Here is a 20,868-nt window from a genome sequence, read left to right as displayed (position 1 = left end):
TGAGTGACTGTTCACTAAAATGTTTCTCTAGTTTTCTATGATTCATCTTTATGTTTATCTTTTTCTTCCATCTGAAACTTATTTTAGTAAAAGTTATGTGATGAGACTATAACATTTGTCTTTTGAAAATAAAAAGTTTTTGAGAACCATTTAATAAATAATACAACATGAGTTCAAAATGCTAAATTTATAGTATAATCAATTTTATAGGGGCTGAAGTAGAGTGCCATTCTCAAACATCACTTTGATGTTTGAATGTCATTATACTGCATTATTTTTTTGTGAAATTGAAACAATATGTAGAATTTTCTACAGACAGCTGTGCGTAGAGCTTGCCCTTCCCCCCTTAAAAAATAAAGTCTTGTCTTTCCACGTGGCTTAGTAATTGTATGACTCAAAGTCCTTTTCTCACTGAGCATGCATGTAATCTGTCCTCTGGTTAGCAGCTGTGGTTTCTCCTTGCAGCATCTGTTTTTGTTTGCACCCTTGTTTCTCAAAGTGCCTGTGCTCAAAAAGAAGTCTTCCATTATTGGTTGCTGCAGGTCACTGAGGTCTGCTTGTTATTGTTTCTCATAACTGTTGGCTTTAAAGCATTTTTATTCACTTTTTTGAATATCTACATCACTTTTTTTCTCTCCACTGTACTTATGGTTAATACTTTAACTCATCATGAAGTAGCTTATAAATTCTTGAGTTGTGCATCTTATTCAATAAGGCTTCAGTGCTATAGCGGAGAAGGCAATGGCACCCCACTTCAGTACTCTTGCCTGGAAAATCCCATGGATGGAGGAGCTGGTAGGCTGCAGTCTATGGGGTTGCTAAGAGTCGGAGATGACTGAGCTACTTCACTTTCAGCTTTTCACTTTCGTGCACTGGAGAAGGAAATGGCAGCCCACTCCAGTGTTCTTGCCTGGAGAATCCCAGGGATGGGGGAGCCTGGTGGGCTGCCGTCTATGGGGTCACACGGAGTCAGACACAACTGAAGTGATTTAGCAGCAGCAGCAGCTATAGACTGATTTTTCATTCTCTTGTTCAGAATGACAGCACAATACCCTTTTAGGGAATACTGAATCAAGAAATCACCTGTCTTTGCTGAGTGCATCTGTTGAAAGCAGATGCCAGAGCCATGGGGTTGTCATTTCCCATCAAGTTCCAACATCAGAGTCTAATACTTCAAAGATATTCTCCATTCTTTTATCGACAGACAGCTGTGGTGCCTCGTGTTTTCTTGTTGCTTTTGTTTCTACTCCTAACATTTCTTTTAGATGAGAAAATAGATAAGGAAGCATTAGTATTTTAGAGCATATTAATCAGATACCATGTACACCAATTACTGAAAAGCACAGAAAATTTATTTTTTTCATTTTCATGTTGGGAAATAAGTATTTAAGTTAGTTGATTTTATGCACTTTCCTAAAGACATGTAATTCTAGCATATATTTTTCATGTAAATAAGAACTAAGTATAATAGTTTTCAGCATTTTATTTTGTACCTTTATGAACATTATACATCATTGGCTGCAAATTGATAATTTTCCTTTCATTTCTTTTGCTTATTTCCTCCAGGGATTTAAGAATGTTTACTCATTTCCAGTAGCTCTGAGGTAGTGAGGAGCAGTAATTAAGTGATTTGGACAATCTTTTATAGGTAATCATGAATAGAATTAGAATATAGTTCAGATACAGTCTAGTGCTCATCTACTAAGTAACAGTTATACCTAATTTTTCAGTCTACAGGACTTCTGTAAACTGTGAGATAAACCCCAAGGATGATGAAGTATTGGTCCCATCACAACATGTTTGTACAAATCACAATTTTAGTCAAACTAAGTGGGGGTATTTTTTTTTTTTTTTTTTTGCATAGTTCCTTTTACCGAAGTGTTATAATCTGAGCTGATAATATTTGGTGCTAGGAGGGAACCATAATTAGAATTTCTTAGAGGTGATATCTGATTGGCTTTTAACCTACCCTAACATGTAGTACCTGATTTGGTCCTTAAGGAATTTTGAATGAATGACACAGGTTATGATTCAGTTTAGGATGCTGCCTGGGAAATAAGAATGAGACTTGGAAGGTGAGAATGAGGATTTGCCTGCCTCTGTCTCAGACTCTGAGTGCAGAACTACAGAGAATTTGGTGCTTATAATATTTATTTTACCTTGTATATTTTCTGTGGTGAGGCTGCAACTTCTAATCTCTGGTCAATAAGGAATGTACATGGTAGAGTTGGGAGATAATATTCCATGGGTCTCGTGTTTTTACACATCTTACCAATGAAACACTAACAGCCCCTTTGTTCAGGACCATCTTTTGGAAGAATGAGATAATTTCTGTCTCGAGAGCAAAGGACAATTATGCTTATTATCAAGAAAAATAATGTTTCCTTTTGAACACAGTGCAGGCATATGTAGTATTATAAAAGATTTGAGTTCCCTTAATTCGGAGCTCCTTTTCTGTAGTGTGGTGTATTTTAGGTGCAGGTATCCATCTATACCCATATATGTTGCCCCTGTGAGATTTGGGGAGAAAGAGGAACTGCTACAGATATGCTGGTCATGCCACTTGCTTTGCTATGAGTAAATGAGTCCTTTGACTCACACAGGGGTTTCATGCCTTCTGCCAGCACCCATTAAACTGTTAGGCTAACTTGTTGGCTGACAAGTAGGTTGAAGTCTCAGATCCTTTAGAGTTCTTGACAAGTACTCAATAGAATGGTTTTGCCTGTAAGATGTTACAAACTTTTTGAAGAAACTTGTTTAATTTTTTTAATCCTTGTTAATTGAGTTGGTTAAAATATTGAGAAATTAATAAGAGTCCTCTCTTTTAAGGAGCCAAGAAAGCTGTGTGTTGGCTCAGACTAAGCAGTTCCGAAATGCTAAATTGGGAACAGCTGAAAGTTTTATAATGTTCATTATTTTCTTAACTAACAATTGGTGCTTGAAGTAAGATTTTTGTTCTGCTTCCTATTGCAAGAAGAAACCTAGGATATGAATGTAGTTAGGAGATTTAGACTTTCTTTGACTCTACTTTGGGGTTCCAATGGAACAGAATATTTGAAGTCTGAGACAGGAAGTCACAGTGCATAATGTGTTGGAGGAATGGATGAGCACACATAAAACATGGACTTTGAAGTCATATCTGAGTTGGGAACCTCTGTGCTGTCAATTATTAGTAGTAGTTTTTTAACATTAGACATGCCATTCAATATGTCTTTGATTCATGTGTATAATGAGGAGTAGTGGCTACCTCATAAGGTTGTTTTGAAGATTAGAAATTGTGCAAAGCCTATAGCCTTCAGATCTAACATATATGGAAGGTACGTGTTTATGTTCATGCACGCAAGTGTGTGTATGAGGTATTTGCTTTAGTTCCACTTAGGTTATTGTTGATGTGAATTTACAATACTGATTTCAAATTATTTCTCTACTTAACTGTCATATTTCTTTAAGCAGAAAATTCTCTATCTCTGTTAATGATGAGCCTTTGTTCTAACAACACCCATCATTTGTTAGACATTTTTCCATAGGTGAAAATGTGACAGTTTTTCAAAGATGATCTAGGACTTTTTTTAAATAAGAGCAACTATAGCAGTGTGTACTATTAAATATCACTCAGAGAAGACTCATGTATCTTAGTTCATTTTAACAATTTGTGACAAAAGTCATACAGCCTTTTGTACAGTGAATAAGACAAAACTGAAATTAGTATAGTATAATAGTATACTTTCTGAAAATAATTTGCTGTACCTTGGCAGAAATGATAGCCAATGGGCCAAGAATTGTACTTGGTGACAGATGGACCCATCTATGGCTCTTGTGGCTGCAGCTTGGGAGGCAGCAAACAGATTTCCATTCCATCTGACTCCTTTTCTCCCTTCTCTAGCTTTTCTGACCTCTGAAACTTGAGTGATACAGAACATAATTTGGATCAGATTATTTAAAATGATCTATTAACATCTCTAACAGGCTCCCAGCAGTTTTACAAGGAGCAGTTTGAAGGAAGGCAAGAAACAGTACACAGTCTGTCTACTGTTGAGTTATTGCCAATACTGCTTGATATGATTTATAATAAAAACTAAGATGAAACCTAGTTCACTGGTGATACAGGTTTTTATCCTCAAGGATACTAATTAATTGAGTTATCACCTTACTACTTAAGAAAAAAAATGTACAACTATTAAAATATTTTTGCGGGCATTTTCTCATTAATTCTGATAAACTATTTTTGAGAAATGTGTTTGTTTCCTGTGGCTGCTGTAACAAATGACCCATAAACTTGGTGGTTTGAAACAACAGAAATTCACTCTCTTATAGTTCTTGAGACCAGAAGTCTAAAATAAGTCTTTTGAAGCTAAAATCAAGGTTTCAGCAGGGCTATAAACCCTCTGGAGACTTGATAGAATCCACTCCTCACCTCTTCCAGCGTCTAGTGACTGCTGGCATTCTGTGACCTCATCACTCCAGTGTCTGCCTCCATCTTTCACATGGCCTTTTCCTCAATGTGTCTCTTGTTTCCCTCTGTTGTCTTCCTATAAAGATATGTGCGATGGCACTTAGTACCCACCTGGGTGATGCAGGATAATCTCCACTGCAAGACACTTAATTATATCTGCCAAAAAATTTTACCATATAAGCTAACATTGACAGGTTCCAGGAATTATTAGGACCTGATATCTTTGAGGGGCACCATTCAGCTCGCTACAGGAAGATAAAGAGCAGAATTTAATTTCTTTTCTTGTGTGTGTGTGGGAAAGGTGAAACATTTTTACAATTGTCTTTTCCCAAGTCTTACTTGTCCCCTGAGAAGGTAGACTTTAAAGCTGTTGTGAAATGAATCTCACCATCAGGAAGAAATTAAAAGTGTGTTTTCCATCTTTAGATGGAGCCATATTAAATAAAATACCAATTTTGCATGTATTTCTTGAGTATAATATGTTCTTTCTTTATATTATTCTAGTTGCCTTAGTGCATGTGTTCATTAAATGATTTTTAATGTTATAAAATCTTATTTAATTGTACATCACAGGATAAAAAATTAAATCAGAGGTTAAATTTATCCATTATATCTATGTAAAAGTTAATTTTTACTTTTTTGAAGGAAAATATGAGATACTGTTAGTGTGAGATAGATCAAGAAATTAAAATACAGATTGTTTTGTGTTATTGGCTACCTTTGTCTCTATGGTTGTATTTTTCTTTTGGCACTGTTATTCTGTTTACCCCATTCTTAGAAAAGATGTTTATACAGATTTAAAATATTGGAAAAGCCTAAATCAACTGTACTCCAATTAACAAGTAAACAAATAATGCAATGAGCCCCCTAAAATAAAACAAAACAAAAAAGAAAAAATATCTGAAAAAGCCTAGAACAAGATTTTCTTAGAGCCTTTATAATGGCTTGAGTTTTAATTTTGACTTTATTATACTTTATTTGCTTTACTCAATTATACCTGAAAAATAATTGTAATTTTAAGTGGTGTTTACTAAATAAATGTATTAGCTCATTCAGAAAATAGTTTGTGAATGAAAATTCATTTGAATTCCCTAAGGGAGCTCATAATATTACTTTGTAATTTAACTGAGTCTTGTTTTTGGAGGGGAAGGAATATAAAGCATCACACAATAATAAATATGCAAATTATTAAAATAATACTTTGGTTTTATTTAAATTATTAAAACCATTGGTTATTAATACTGACACTTTTGCTTTTTCTCCAGTTGCTTCTTTGAATGTTCTCTTTTTTATGGTTCTTGTATTTTCTGTTGACTATTATTTTTAGTCTCCTCTGCTTGCTCTTTTTTTTTTTTTTTTTTTTTCTCTGCTTAACTTATAAACATTGGTCTTCTGGATGGCCCAGTCTTGAATTTCTTTTTGACTTAGTACTCTGATTTTAGGTGATGTCTTCCATTTCTATAATTTTATAGTACTAACCATATTCCCACAACTTTCAATTTTATGTATCCATCCCAGACCTCATGTATGAGATCCAGAATGATCTGATTAGCTTGCCATTTCACAGTCCCTTATCTTTCAAATATCTTAGTTTGTACAAATGTGAAATTGAACCCTTGATTCTATCCTCTTCTTCAAAAGGCAAAACAAAGCTGTATAGCAAAAATAAGAATAAAAATCCTGTTCCACCTCTCACTTTTCTGTTAAGTAGCATCATGTAGTTGCCTAAGCCAGAATTCTGGATTCCATTCTTTTTTTTTTTTAAAAAATTATTTATTTTTTAATTGAAGAATAATTGCTTTACAGAATTTTGTTGTTTTCTGTCAAACCTCAACATGAGTCAGCCATAGGTAAACCTATGTCCCCTCCCTCTTGAACCTCCCTCCCTTCTCCCTCCCTTTCCCACCCCTCTATGTTAATACAGAGCCCCTGTTTGAGTTTCCTGAGACATACAGCAAATTCCCATTGGCTATCTGTTTTACATATGGTAATGTAAGTACTCTCTGCATACATCTCATCCTCTCCTCCCCTCTCCCCGTGTCCATAAGTCCTTTCTCTATGTCTGTTTCTCTATTGCTGCCCTGCAAATAAATTCTTCAGTACCATCTTTCTAGATTCCGTATATATGTATTAGTATAGGATATTTATCTTTCTCTTTCTCACTTACTTCACTCTGTATAACAGATCTACCTATTTTGAAAAATACTCCTTTATATTGTGGTGAATGCATATCATAAGATCTATCCTTTTAAGATAGATAGGTTCATGTACCTCATTAGAACTGACTCAAATGTGTTCCTTTTTATGGCTGAGTAATATTCCATTGTGTATATGTACCACAACTTCTTTATCCATTCATCTGTTGATTGACATCTAGGTTGCTTCCATGTTCTAGCTATTGTAAATATTGTAAATAGTGCTGCAGTGAACATTGGGGTACATGTGTCTTTTTCAGTTTTGATTTTCTCAGGGTATATGCCTAGGAGTGAGATTGCTAGGTCGTATGGTGACTTTATTCTTAGTTTTTTAAGGAATTTCCATACCATCTTCCACAGTGGCTCTATCAATTTGCATTCCCACCAACAGTGCAAGAGGGTTTCCTTTTCTCCACACCCTCTCCAGCATTTATTGTTTGTAAACTTTTTGATGATGGGCATTGTCACTGGTGTGAGGTGATACTTCATTGTAGTTTTGATTTGCATTTCTCTAATGATGAGTGATATTGAGCATCTTTTCATGTGTTTGTTAGCCATCTGTATGTCTTCTTTGGAGAAATGTCTGTTTAAGTCTTTTTCTCACTTTTTGACTGGGTTGTTTGTTTTTCTGGTATTGAGTTGTATGAGCTGCTTGTATATTTTGGAAATTAATTCTTTGTCAGTTGTTTCATTTGCTGTTATTTTCTCCCATTCTGAGGGTTGTCTTTTCATCTGGCTTATAGTTTCCTTTGCTGTGCAAAAGCTTTTAAGTTTAATCAGATCCTACTTGTTGACTTTTGTTTTTATTTATATTCTTTAGGAGGTGGGTCATAGAGGGTCTTGCTTTGATTTATGCCATCAAGTGTTCTGCCTATGTTTAAGAATTTTGTAGTTTCTGATCTTACATTTAGGTCTTTAGTCCATTTTGAGTTTATCTTTGTGTATGATGTTAGTGTTCTAATTTCTTTCTTTTGCATGTAGCTGTCCAGGTTTCCCAGAACCACTTAATGAAGAGGCTATCTTTGCCCCATTGTATATTCTTGCCTCCTCTGTCAAAAATAAGGTACCCATAGGTGTATGGGTTTATTTCTGGGCTTTCTATCTTATTCCATTGGTCTGTATTTCTGTTTTTGTGCTAGTACCATATTGTCTTGATGACTGTAGCTTTGTAGTATAGTCTGAAGTCAAGAAGGTTGATTCCTCCAACTCCATTCTTCTTTTTCAAGACTGCTTTGGCTATTTAAGGTCTTTTTTGTTTTCATATGAATTGTGAAATTTTTTGTTCTAGTTCTTAGTAATTTGATAGGGATCACATTGAATCTGTAGATTGCATTTGGTAGTTATAGTCATTTTCAGAAGGTTAATTCTTCCTACCCAGGAACATGGAATATCTCTCCATCTGTTTATGCCATCTTTGATTTCTTTCATTAATATTTTATAATTTTTTGTATGCAGTTCTTTTGTCTCCTTAGGTAGGTTTATTCTTAGATATTTTATTAGTTTTGTTGCAGTGGTAAATGGGATTGATTCCTTAATTTCTCTTTCTGATTTTTCATTGTTAGTATATAGAAATGAAAGTCATTTCTGTGTATTGATTTTGTATCCTGTGCCTTTGCTAAATTCACTGATTAGCTCTAGGAATTTTCTGATAGTTTCTTTAGGATTTTCTATGTGTAGTATCATGTCATTTGTGAACAGTGAGAACTTTACTTCTTCTTTTCTGATCTGGATTCCTTTTATTTCTTTTTCTTCTCTGATTGCTGTAGCTAGGACATCCAAAATTATGTTGAATGATAGTGGTGAGAGTGGACACCCTTGTCTTGTTCCTGATCTTAATGGGAATGCTTTCTGTTTTGCACCATTGAGAGTAATGTTTGCTTTCGACTTATCATATATGGCCTTTACTATGTTGAGGTAGGTTCCTTCTGTGCCCATTTTTTTAAGAGGTTTAGTCATAAGTGGGTACTGAATTTTGTCAAAAGCTTTTTCTGCATCTATTGAGATTATCATATGGTTTTTATCTTTCAGTTTGTTAATTTGGTGTATCACATTGATTGATTTGCATATATTGAAGAATCCTTGCAACCCTGGGATAAACCCAACTTGATCATGATGTAGCTTTTTAATGGTGAGCTTTTTAATGTGTTGTTGAATTCTGTTTGCTAGAATTTTGTTTAGGATTTTTGCGTCTATGTTCATCAGTGATATTGGCCTATAGATTTCTTTTTTTGTGTTGTTTTTGTCTGGTTTTGGAATCAGGGTGATGGTGGCTTTGTTGAATAAATTTAGAAGTGTTCCTTCCTCTGCAATTTTTTGAAAGAATTTTAGAAGGATAGGCATTAGCTCTTCTCTAAATGTTTGATAGAATTCACCTATGAAGCCATTTGGTCTTGGGCTTTTGTTCTTTTGGGAGATTTTTGATCAAAGTTTTGATTTCAGTGCTTGTAATTGGGTTGTTCATAATTTCTATTTCTTGCTGGTTCAGTCTAGGAAGAGGTCATGTATGGATGTGAGAGTTGGACTATAAACAAAGCTGAGCACCGAAGAATTGATGCTTTTGAACTGTGGTGTTGGAAAAGACTCTTGAGAGTCCCGTGGACTGCAAGGAGATCCAGCCAGTCCATCCTAAAGGAGATCAGTCCTGGGTGTTCATTGGAAGGACTGATGTTGAAGCTGAAACTCCAGTACTTTGGCCACCTGATGTGTAGAGCTGACTCATTTGAAAAGACCCTGATGCTGGGAAAGATTGAGGGCAGGAGGAGGAGGGGATGACAGAGGATGAGATGGTTGGATGGCATCACCAACTCGAGGGACATGGGTTTGGATGGACTCTGGGAGTTGGTGATGGACAGGGAGGCCTGGTGTGCTGTGTTTCATGGGGTTGCAAACAGTCAGAGACTACTGAGTGACTGAACTGAACTGAAGAATCTGTTTCTTCCAGGTTATGCATTTTGTTGCCATATAGTTGTTCATGATGGTCTCTTATAATCCTTTATATTTCTGCATTGTCTGATGTAACCTTTCCTTTTTCATTTCTAATTTTGCTGATTTGATTCTTCTGTCTTTTTTTCTTGATGAGTCTGGTTTGTCAATTTTGTTTATCTTCTTGAAGAACCATCTTTTAGTTTTATTAATCTTCATTAATTAATAATTAGTAAACCTTTACTAATTAATAATCTTTATTTATTTTTCCTTTATTTCTTTTTCATTTATTTCTGCTCAGATATTTATGATTTCTTTCCTTCTGCTAATCTTGGGTTTTTTTTTTTTCTTTTTCCAGTTGTTTTAGGTATAAAGTTAGATTGTCTATTTGATGTTTTTCTTGTTTCTTGAGGTAGGGTTGTATGTCTACAAACTCCCCTCTTAGAACTGCTTTTGCTGTATACTGTAGATTTTGAACTGTCATGTTTTCATTGTCATTTGTTCCCAGGATATGTTTGATTTCCCTTTTTTATTTCCTCAGTAACCTGTTAGTTATTTAGAAATGTATTATTTAATCTCCATGCATTTGTGTTTTACAGTTTTTTTTTTTCTTGTAATTGATATATGCGTTTGTGTTTTACAGTTTTTTTTTTTTTCTTGTAATTGATATCTAGTCTCATAGCATTGTGGTTGGAAAAGATGCTTGATACAATTTCAGTTTTTTTAAATTTACTGAGGTTTGATTTGTGACCAAGATGTAGTCTATTTTGGAGAATGTTCCATGTGCACTTGAGAAGAAGGTGTATTCTTCTGCATTTGGATGGAATGTCCTGAAGATATCAGTGAAATCTGTCTCATCTAATGTATCATTTAAGACATATTTCCTTATTAATTTTCTGTTTTGGTGAACTGTCCATTGGTAAGTGGGGTGTTAAAGTCTCCTACTATTATTGTGTTACTGTCCATTTCTCCTTTTATGTCTGTTAGTGTTTGTCTCGTATATTGAGGTCCTCCTGTGTTGGGTGCATAGATATTCACAATTGTTATGTCTTTCTCTTGGATTGATCCCTTGATCATTATGTAGCGTCCTTCCTTATCTCTTGTAGTATTCTTTATTTTGAGGTCTACTTTTTCTGATATGAGGCTTACTACTCCTGCTTTCATTTGCTTTCCATTTGCATAGAATCTATTTTTCCATCCTCTCACTTTCAGTCTATATGTGTCTTTAGGTCTGAAGTGGGTTTCTTGTAGACAGCATGTATATGAGTCTTGTTTTTGTATCCATTCAACCAATCTGTGTCTTTTGGTTGGAGTATTTAATCCATTTACTTTTAATTATTGATATATTTGTTCCTATTTCCAGTTTCTTAATTGGGGTTTGTTTTTGTAGATCTTCTCTTGTATTTCCTGACTATATAAGTCCCTTTATCATTTTTTGTAAAGTTGATTTGGTGGTACTGAATTCTCTTAACTTTTGCTTATCTGAAAAGCTTTTAATTTCTCCATCAATTTTGCATGAGATCCTTGCTCGGTAGAGTAATCTTGGTTCTAGATTTTTCCCTTTCAGTACTTTTAACTATATCCTGCCATTCTCTTTTGGGCTGCAGAGTTTCTGTAGAAAGATCAGTATAACCTGTTCAAAAATTTTGTCATACCCTTTCTTTTTCTCTTTTTTTTTTAATGGGACCCCTGTAATTCAAATGTTGATGTGTTTAATATTGTCCCAGCGGTCTCTGAGTTTATCTTCAGTTCTTTTCTTTCTTTTTACTTTATTCTGCTCTTTAGCAGTTATTTCCACCATTTTATCTTCCAGCTCACTGATCTTTTCTTCTGCTTCAGATATTCTGCTATTGATTCCTGCTAGAATATTTTTAATTTCAATTATTGTGTTCTTTGTTTCAGTACATTTACTCTTTAATTCTTCTAGGTCTTTGTTAATTGATTCTTGCATTTTCTTCATTCTATTTTCTAGGTTTTTGATCATCTTTACTATCATTATTCTGAATTCTTTTTCAGATAGTTTGCCTATTTCTTCTTCATTTATTTGGACTTCTGTGTTTCTAGTTTGTTCCTTCATTTGTGCATTATTTCTCTGCCTTTTCATTATTTTAAAAAACTTACTGTGTTTGAGGTCTCCTTTTCCCAGCCTTCAAGGTTGAATTCTTTCTTCTTTTTTGTTCCTGCCTGTCTAAGGTTTGTCCAGTGGTTTGTGTAAGCTTTGTGTAGCATGAGATTTGTGCTGAGTTTATTATTTTTTTTGATGGGCAGGGCTGAGTGAGGTGATAATCCTGTATGCTGATGATTGGGTTTGTATTTTTGTCTTGTTTGTTATTTGGATTAGTAGTAGCACAGGGTGCTACTGGTAGTTGGGTGATATTGGGTCTTGTATTCAAGTGGTTTCCTTTGTGGGAGTTCTCACCATTTGATATTCCCTTGGGTTAGGAGTTCTCTGGTAGTCTAGGGTCTTGGAATCAGTTCTTTCAGGGCTTGATCTCTGGCCAGGAACAGAGATTCCACAGGTAGTTTGTTACGGCATTAAGTGAGATTAAAACAGATACCCAAAAATGAGAAACCCAAGATGATCCCCAGACAAATGGCAGTTACAAAATCATGCAAATAATAATTAAAATAGTGGAATATGCACATATACACATACACACATAAGCAAAATCAAGATAGTCCAACAAAAATAAAGTACAATAGATTGACCCTGCAAACACTGGAAACCAAAAATGATATCCACCAGTTAAGAACACTAACTGAAACACAAACTAAAAAACAAAACTAAAGCAAGGTGCCAACTGGGGATAAAGCAATGAAAACAAAACTAACAAATATGAGAAAAAAGAAAGAAAAGAAAGGAAGAGTAGATATGCAAAGTTAAATAGAGGTAGATAAAGAAAATTTATATATATTAAAAATTAACTGCAAGGGGAAAGGAACAGTAGAAAAAGCAAACAAAGGAATAAATGTAGAAAAAATAATAGGTTTAAGAAATTTAAAAATTAAAATTAAAAAAAAGAGGGAATAAAAAAGAAAACTCTACAGAACTGCAAAAGGCCAATGTAGAGGTAGAGGTTTATAACAGGAATAAAAAGTGTGATTGAAAAAAAAAAAAACCTCAAAAGCTTAATTATATTTCATAGTGCTAATAAAATCAACAACTACAACAGAGGAAAAAAAAAAGGAAAGAAAAAAAAAAAAAAAGAAACTACAGAACAAGTCAAAATATAAGAAGAATAAATGTTTTTCTTGAGTCACTGCTGTCAGGGTTCTTTCCCTTGCTGGGAGTCACAGTCCACCTCGCCTACCTAGGATGCCCTCCAGCACTGTTCTGGTCTCCAGATCTGCAGTGAGGGCAGCTCAGACTCTAATCTGGTCCTGCTCCTTTGTGTTCTTGCCGCCAATGTCCACAGCTCTCAGAACTAGTGCATTTTCTCTTGTGGGAACTCTCAATGTCCTTTTATATATTCCATAGACATAGGCTGCCTAGTTGATCATGTGGATTTAATCTGCAGCTTGTACAGCTGGTGGGAAGGTTTTGGGTCTTCTTCCTTAGCCACACTGCCTCTAGGTTTCAATTGTGCTTTTATTTCTACCTGTGTATGTGGGTTGTCTACTGGGGTTTGCTCCTGAGCTTGCCCTGGAAGACTTGTGTCTGCCCCAGTGAGAGTTAAGCATGAAGTTGGCACAGCTGCTTGGGTTGCAGGGACCCTGGCTGTGCCAAGTGTGCAGGGACACAGACTGCCTCAGCCACAGGATTTATGGCCCTATCAGAGTCTTTTTTTCTAGCCTCTGGTGATCAGAGGGCCTCCTTGGCTAGTATTTCTCCATAGCTCCACCTGTTCAGGCACTTAGAAGGCTCCATTGTCTAGGGTCCTTCTCTGTTGTTGGGTGCATCAGGTGCTTGATGGGCCAGCCTCTCTATTATTCAGTTGCTGGCGATGGCCTGTGGGGAGAGAGAGACTGTGGTGATGGTTCCACCCCACTATGCATGACTCACAGTATCACCTTGCTTCCATGGCTTTCCTCCACAGGCATTTCCCACCACAGTCTTCTCCTTCAGGTCCCCTTGGTCCATCTCTCTGCAGTTAACAGCAGCGCTCACCCTGGGATTGCTTTACAATCCCTATGCTCCAGCTCCCACTGCTGCACCTTGTAGGGGACCTGTGTCCCTTTCTGGGGTACATACGGCTGTGGCAAGGACTGTCTGATTCTCATTCCATTTAGGCTACCACAGATCAGCTGCTTCACTCTCAGCCTTAAATGTTTCTTTTGTGACCCAGATAATTACCTTGATGTGGGAATTGGACCCCTGTTTCAGTTCCCCCACCCACCGAGGGCAGGTCCAGTCCTACTAACACTCCTGTTTTCCCTCTTAGTTCCTTCATCCTACTGAGTTTTGTTTGGTTCTATATATTCTTTTCTGGTGGTCAGGTACTCCTATCAGCTCTCAGCCGGTGTTCTGCAAGCACTTCTATCCTACTTCTCTGCCATCTTGTTCTCCTTCCAGTCTTCTCTGGATTCCATTCTTGATTACGGTCTCTTATTTATCCCACATAGACAATTACTTGCCCAATTCCTGTAAGTACTAATATCAAAATATATTTCAAATTCTATTTTTTATCTTTATTCTTGCCATCTCCATGCAAGCTACCATCATCTAATTCTAGGGCACTAGAATTTATGTATTATTTATGAGTATTTACTAAATATTATACAGAATAACAAACTGGGCAGAATTTGTTTTTAGGATTTCAAATTAACTGTAAACAGTAATTTTCAACTCCTAGAGTTCTGAAGTTATAAGGATAAGAGGTAAAAGTCAAATGTAAAAGAAATATTCTAAACTAAAAAAAAGAAGTCTTAATTTTTCTCCCTCAATAGAACTGCATGATGCCTGGGTATCTAGAGGAGGTGAGCCAGTAAATTGAAAACTTCTATTTCAGGTTCAGATTTTGATTTCTAATAATCCCATCTATCCTTTTATTTAGTTATTCAGAGTCTTTTGGTGAGAAGAAAAAGAATCCAAATTAACTTTTATATTATATAATCATAACTAAAATTTTCTTTAGCCAGTTACAAAATTTTGCATTAGGTGAATGAATGTGTGCATGTATACACACATATGTAAAAACATACATAGATATTAATATTCTGAATAGCAAATTATTATGCTGCTAAATAAATAGATGTCATCCTTCAGAGTGAGAAATTTTAATGTTGGTAGGAAGCTGTTCTTATGTGGGCAGACCAGATGAGGAACAGCAGCCTAAGATACACCATAGATGTTCTTCTTTTAACTTTTTATGTTATATTGGAGTATAGCCAGTTAACAAAGTTATGATAGTTTCAGGTGGACAGTAAAGGGACTCAGCTGTACATATACATGTATCCATTCTTCCCCAAACTCCCCTCCTATCCAGGCTGCTACATAACATTGAGCAAAGTTCTCTGTGCTATACAGTAGATTCTTGTTGGTTAACCATTTTAAATATAGCAGTGGAGAAGGAAATGGCAACCCACTCCAGTACTCTTGCCTGGAAAATCCCATGGACGGAGGAGCCTGGTAGGCTACAGTCCATGGGATCGCAAAGAGTCGGACACGAATGAGAGACTTCACTTTCACTTTTCACTCTCATGCATTGGAGAAGGAAATGGCAACCCACTCCAGTATTCTTGCCTGGAGAATCCCAGGGACAGAGGAGCCTGGTGGGCTGCTGTCTATGGGGTTGCACAGGGTCAGACACAACTGAAGCGACTTAGCAGCAGCAGCAGTATCAGTGTGTACATGTTGGTTCCAAACTCCCTAACTGCATAGATGTTTTTCTTGATAAAGGTAAATGATAGTCTTATGTTTTTAACCACATAAGTATAATGAAGTAGTGTTAGCAGTGTGTGTGTGTGTGTGTGCATGCGTGCTAAGTTGCTTTAGTCAGATCTGACTCTTTGTGACCCTGTGGAATATAGCCCTCCAGGCTCCTCTGTCCATGGGATTCTCCAGGCAAGAGCACTGCAGTGGGTTGCCATTTCCTTCTCCAGGGAATCATTCCCACCCAGGGATCAAACTTGCATCTCTTAAGTCTCCTGCATTGCCAGGTGGGTTCTTTACCACTAGCACCACCTGGGAAGCCCTTAGCAAAGTATATTCCTATGGTAAGATAGCTAATTTGATAATTGTTCAGGCAGAAGTTCTCAGGGGTAGGAGGGCTTATATTCCATGGGATGTTTTTTGACTACTATGACCAGAGGGTGTTAACTGGCGTCTAGTAGATGTTAGGGATGCTGCTAAATATCCTATAGTGCCCATGACAGCCCCATACAACAAATAGCTATACAATGCAAAAAGTCAATAATACTTTGGTTGAGAAACTCTTTTAGGGTATTTTTTTCCTGCCACCTGATATCATAAGTATTTTTCAAAATTTCATTTAACAAAGTATCAATAGATGTATAATAGTTATAATAATTCTATTTGTGTGTGTATGTGCATGTGTGTGTGAAAACTTAAGTGAATAGAATTATTTATTTGTACTTGGAATAGTTTAAGAGAGGAAGGAATCAAGTGTAAATGCCAAGTTTCTGGCTTGAGCAGCTCATGAGGAGAATGTTGGTGATTATGACATTATGTAAAGTGAAAGAAACAGATATGTGGAAGAAGATCTTCAATTAAGATTTTGCACTTGCAGAATTTGAGGTACCTGAGAGATATGAAGAGGAAGTCCTAAAGATTAGCACATAGGTGTTCAAACATATATTTAATTTGAAATTGTCAGCATATGAATAGTAACCCTAGTTTTGGATTAAATCATCTAATAGAGTATGTCTTAAGGAAAAACCTTGACTTCTCAAGCGATGGGCCCCAGAGGATTTGGATCTAGTGATCTAGCTTTTGGGTGTAGGAAATTACAGCTTCTAGGCCTTTAAAAGCGGAGAAGGCAATGGCACCCCACTCCAGTACTCTTGCCTGGAAAATCCCATGGATGGAGGAGCTTGGTAGGCTGCAGTCCATGGGGTCTCTAAGAGTTGGACACGACTGAGCGACTTCACTTCACTTTGAGGAAAGAGTACCTTATATCAGAGTCCTTAGGAACAAAAACATTCACAGTATGGGTAGAGGAGAATCTAGCAAGAGACTTAGTAGAAGCCAGGGAGATAATAGGAAATGATCCAGAAGTGTAGTTTTCCAGGCCAAGGGAAGAGAAACATTTCCAAATGGATGAGTGGTGGTTGATATGGAGGCTTAGTGACCTTGGTGGACATAAAAAATGAATAGAAGGCAAATTATAATGGGTTGAAAAGTCCATGGTAAGTATGAAATATAGTTATGTTGTAGATTTATTTAAGTTTTGTTGTAAAGGAGGAAGAGGTGGATGGAGAGGGATGTGAGATCAGGGAAGGTTTTATTCATATTTTTAAATATCAGAGAGAATTCTTCATTGGTATTTAAAAAAAACAATATTTAAAGATATTGAAGTATATCAAGTGCAGTTTGTTAATGAACAGACTTTCCATTGAGTATATTTCTATATATTTTTTGCCTTCAAGGTGAAGGCAAAAGGTCAAGGTCAGTATTTTGAATAGTTGGTTGGATTCTCAGTAATTCAGCAAGTATGTAAATAGTTCTGTTAATTACCACAAATGTAGGTGTGTGTTTGACATGCAGACATTGCTTTTATTTTTCAGATCTTTCAAGAAATCGTTTTACAGAAATTCCTTCTGAGGTCTGGTTATTTGCACCTCTTGAAACATTAAATTTATACCATAATTGCATCAAAATCATTCCTGAAGCCATTAAAAACCTGCAGATGTTAACATACCTTAACATTAGGTAAGGAAGCAATTTTGGGGAGAATAAATTTTGTTTTTTTTTTTAATACAGTTCTAATGATTTTTAGTTGCAAAGGAATGTAATTGGTTTGGCTATGTAACCTATGTCTCAACAGCATCTTATTTGTATTTTCTATATGTCCATATTACTTTATAGATTTTTGGTCTTGTTCTTGAGAGCAGTGCTTCTCAAACTTCAGTGCCCAAAGGAACCAGATGCAGATTCTGATTTCATAGGCCAGCATTTCTAACAACTCTCTGGTAATGCCCATGCCTGCTGGTCCTTAGGTCACTTTGAGTACCAAGGCTTTAGAGCAGAAATATTTTGCTGAAATAATAGTACTACAACACAGGTTTATTTATTAGCACCCCCAATTAAAGTGGAACATTATAAAGAAACAGTTCTTGAGTTATATTTTTCACTCTTGTGACTTCTTGTTGCTACCTCAAGGATGGATAGATTGGGATGGGATTATTGGAAGGTTAGGAAGTGGATAATAGTTGATGTTAATAATAATTTCTTACTGTGTGCCAAGCAGTGTTAAAAATACTTTACCCATATTACCTCATTTCATCTTCACAACATTTTCAGATATGTGGTTATTATCCCTGCACTGCAGATGAGGAAACTGAAGCACAGAAGTTAACTATTTGCTCAAAATTACACATGCTGCAACTGGTAGAGCCAAGATTCTAATCAAAGCAGCAGTATGGCTGTAGAACTCTCATTCTTAGCTTTATGCTGTTTTTATAATAGACTGAACATTGAATAAGTATAAGAAAAAAAATGCCCTACCAAATGAGTGACAATAAATGGGAAGTGGTATATTGTGACTTAATTTTAGAATCTTATTCTTATTTTTGTTTTATGTTTTGAATTATAAGGGAAAACTTCTTCCTTAATGAAGTTGCTTGTCTAAATTCTCAAATAGGGAAGTAGTAAATATAATTAATATACGTCAATGATAATGTTCCTTTCTCTGTGATATTGATCATGTATATCTCCCTCAGTGGGGTCACCTGGCAGTACATATTACTTTAACTGAAACAATTTTAACCTTAATATGTGTGAGAGTAATTTCCTTCCATAGATATTGGTCATTTGGGTTGCTCCTTTCTCTAACTGGGTACATAATCTCCTTGGCCTGGCTTTGGAAAGGTTTGAGGAAAGTGAGGTATTTTTAAGTTTTTTGTCTTTATTATCATTTTATTATGTTCTTTTATGGAAAAAACAATTTATCAAAAATTGAATTGCATTTATATATTAACATTTATGGTATATCTTAGAATAGCTTTACTAAAACTTTTTGTGATTCTTTCCCATTTTGATCTCTAAAAGTTGACTTGTAATTTTTATTTACAGACACAATATTAACATAACACTTGTTCTAATGACTGGCTTCCTCTGGCTGTCTCTAAAGCATGTGGGAAAAGTGAAGATTTATGATTATTATCTATGTATAAAGAAATAGAGAGCTGACTTCTAATTCAATAAACCTGCTTCTTAAGGGAAGAAAAGAAACCAATTTTTAAACTTTCCTAGTATGAGGGAGATTAGATTGAGTTTTTATGTGCCATTCTTTTTCCTATTTATTTATTTTTTATTTTGGTGAAAAGATTTTAAGAAACTTGTAAGATAATTTTTAGCTTATTCTTTCTTCCTGTATACTATGCTTCTTTTCAGTAGAATCCTCAGGAAGACCCTCTGTGCTCCAGACAGACCACTTTCCCAAGGATTGTACTTGATCCTTAAAGTGCAAGAGTTGTGACAAACACCTAGCATATTTGACATTCCAACAGTCTGGCTAGGATTTCTGGTCTTGGGGCATTAGCCTTTTTTATTGAAGTCTGTGCCATGTGATTAAACCAGTCTAGTTTTTCTGGACATCCTCTGCAGGCATAAAATGGGGCAAAAGGGCTTGAAGTCCCTCTCTTGGGGTAACACTGGAGTTTTATTGCTGTGTATGTTATATAAAATGCTATGTACAAGCCTATAAATATCACTTTGAAAAGCAGGGAAAATAATAGCAAATTGCTAATGAATGCTTGATAGTATGTAAATGTAGTGGTACACTTTATATATATTTTGGTAGTAGAGTTGTCTTAGTCCATTCATGGCACTATAACAGAATACCATAGACTGGGTGGTTATAAACAACAGAAATTTATTTTTCATAGATTTGAGGGCTGGAAATTTCAAGATCAAAGTGCCAGCTGATTCAGTGTCTGGTGAAGACCAGTTTCCTGATTTACATAGATAGATGACTCTCTTCTAGCTGAGTCCTTACATGGAGTAAAGAGCAAGGGAACTCCCTGGGGTCTCTCTTTAAGGCCACTAATCACCTCCCAAAAGCCCCACCTCCATGTACCATCACGTTGGGGATTAGGCTTCAATATTATAGTTTTGAGTGGAGAGAACACAAACATTTAGTCTACAGCAGGGATAGTTCAGGTCAATCTACATTGGCATGCAAATTTGGCCAAAATTAGTTTGAGGGTAAGGGACCCAAAGCCAAATCGCCTGGATTTGAATCCTGGTTCTCTCACTTACCAGCTCTGTGACTTTGAGCAGTTTACTTAATCTCTTTTAGACTTTTTCTTCATCTGTAAAATGGGCATTATGATAGTATCTATCTTCCTAAAGTAGGTTGTTGTGAGGATTAGTCAAGTTAATTCATGTGAGGTGCTGTGAACGTGGCCTGCTGCTGCTGCTGCTGCTGCTAAGTCACTTCAGTCGTGCCCAACTCTGTGCAACCCCATAGAGGTGCAGCCCCACTCTGTGCAGCCCACCAGGCTCTCCCGTCCCTGGGATTCTCCAGGCAAGAACACTGGAGTGGGTTGCCATTTCCTTCTCCAATGCATGAAAGTGAAAAGTGAAAGTGAAGTCGCTCAGTCGTGTCTGACTTTTAGTGACCCCATGGACTATGGCCCACCAGGCTCCTCCATTCATGGGATTTTCCAGACAGCAGTGCTGGAGTGGGGTGCCATTGCCTTCTCTGGAACATGGCCTGCTACATAGTAACAAATGTTAGTTGTCCTTATATTTAAATAAATCTGCAGAGACGGGAATGTTGTATCAACTATGAGCTGAAATGAAGGTGCTAGTAGACTGTTCTACCATAAACCTGCAACAAAAGAGAATGGGTTAAGGTTACTACGTATTTTTAAAGGTATAATTCTATTCATTCTTTCATAAATTTGAACACAGGGCATGCAAATTTATCCTTGGAGCCTTCCCCTAGTGAGAGATGTAGAGGTATTGAATATAGTGAAATTATACCAGAGAGAAGGTTCTGGCAATTCTTTAGCTCGGAAGAATTTTGAGAATTCTGTTAGAATTTTCTCTAGCTCAGAAAAATTCTGAGTTTTGAGAGCTGGTGATGTGTAGGACAATATTACAGATCACAGTTCAGGATTGTGCCTGGGCACGTGACTTAACCAAATTTAACCTTTAATTTTATTTGTATA

The 20,868-nt window shown here is 36.2% G+C and overlaps 1 protein-coding gene across 1 annotated transcript in view; it reads left to right on the top strand.

The window, feature by feature from the left end:
• LRCH2 (leucine rich repeats and calponin homology domain containing 2) overlaps positions 1–20,868 on the top strand; it is a 104,662-nt gene that overhangs the window by 15,450 nt on the left and 68,344 nt on the right. Inside the window, exon 2 of the mRNA XM_070785332.1 lies at positions 17,257–17,401. Coding sequence (XP_070641433.1) covers positions 17,257–17,401 — 145 coding nt within the window. The remainder of the gene's footprint in view (positions 1–17,256; positions 17,402–20,868) is intronic.

The sequence above is a fragment of the Bos indicus genome, chromosome X (assembly GCF_029378745.1).
Source record: "Bos indicus isolate NIAB-ARS_2022 breed Sahiwal x Tharparkar chromosome X, NIAB-ARS_B.indTharparkar_mat_pri_1.0, whole genome shotgun sequence".
NCBI classification, from domain to species: Eukaryota; Metazoa; Chordata; class Mammalia; order Artiodactyla; family Bovidae; genus Bos; species Bos indicus.
Note: the sequence above shows the minus strand (reverse complement) of the source record. Positions and strands in the feature narration are given on the sequence as shown.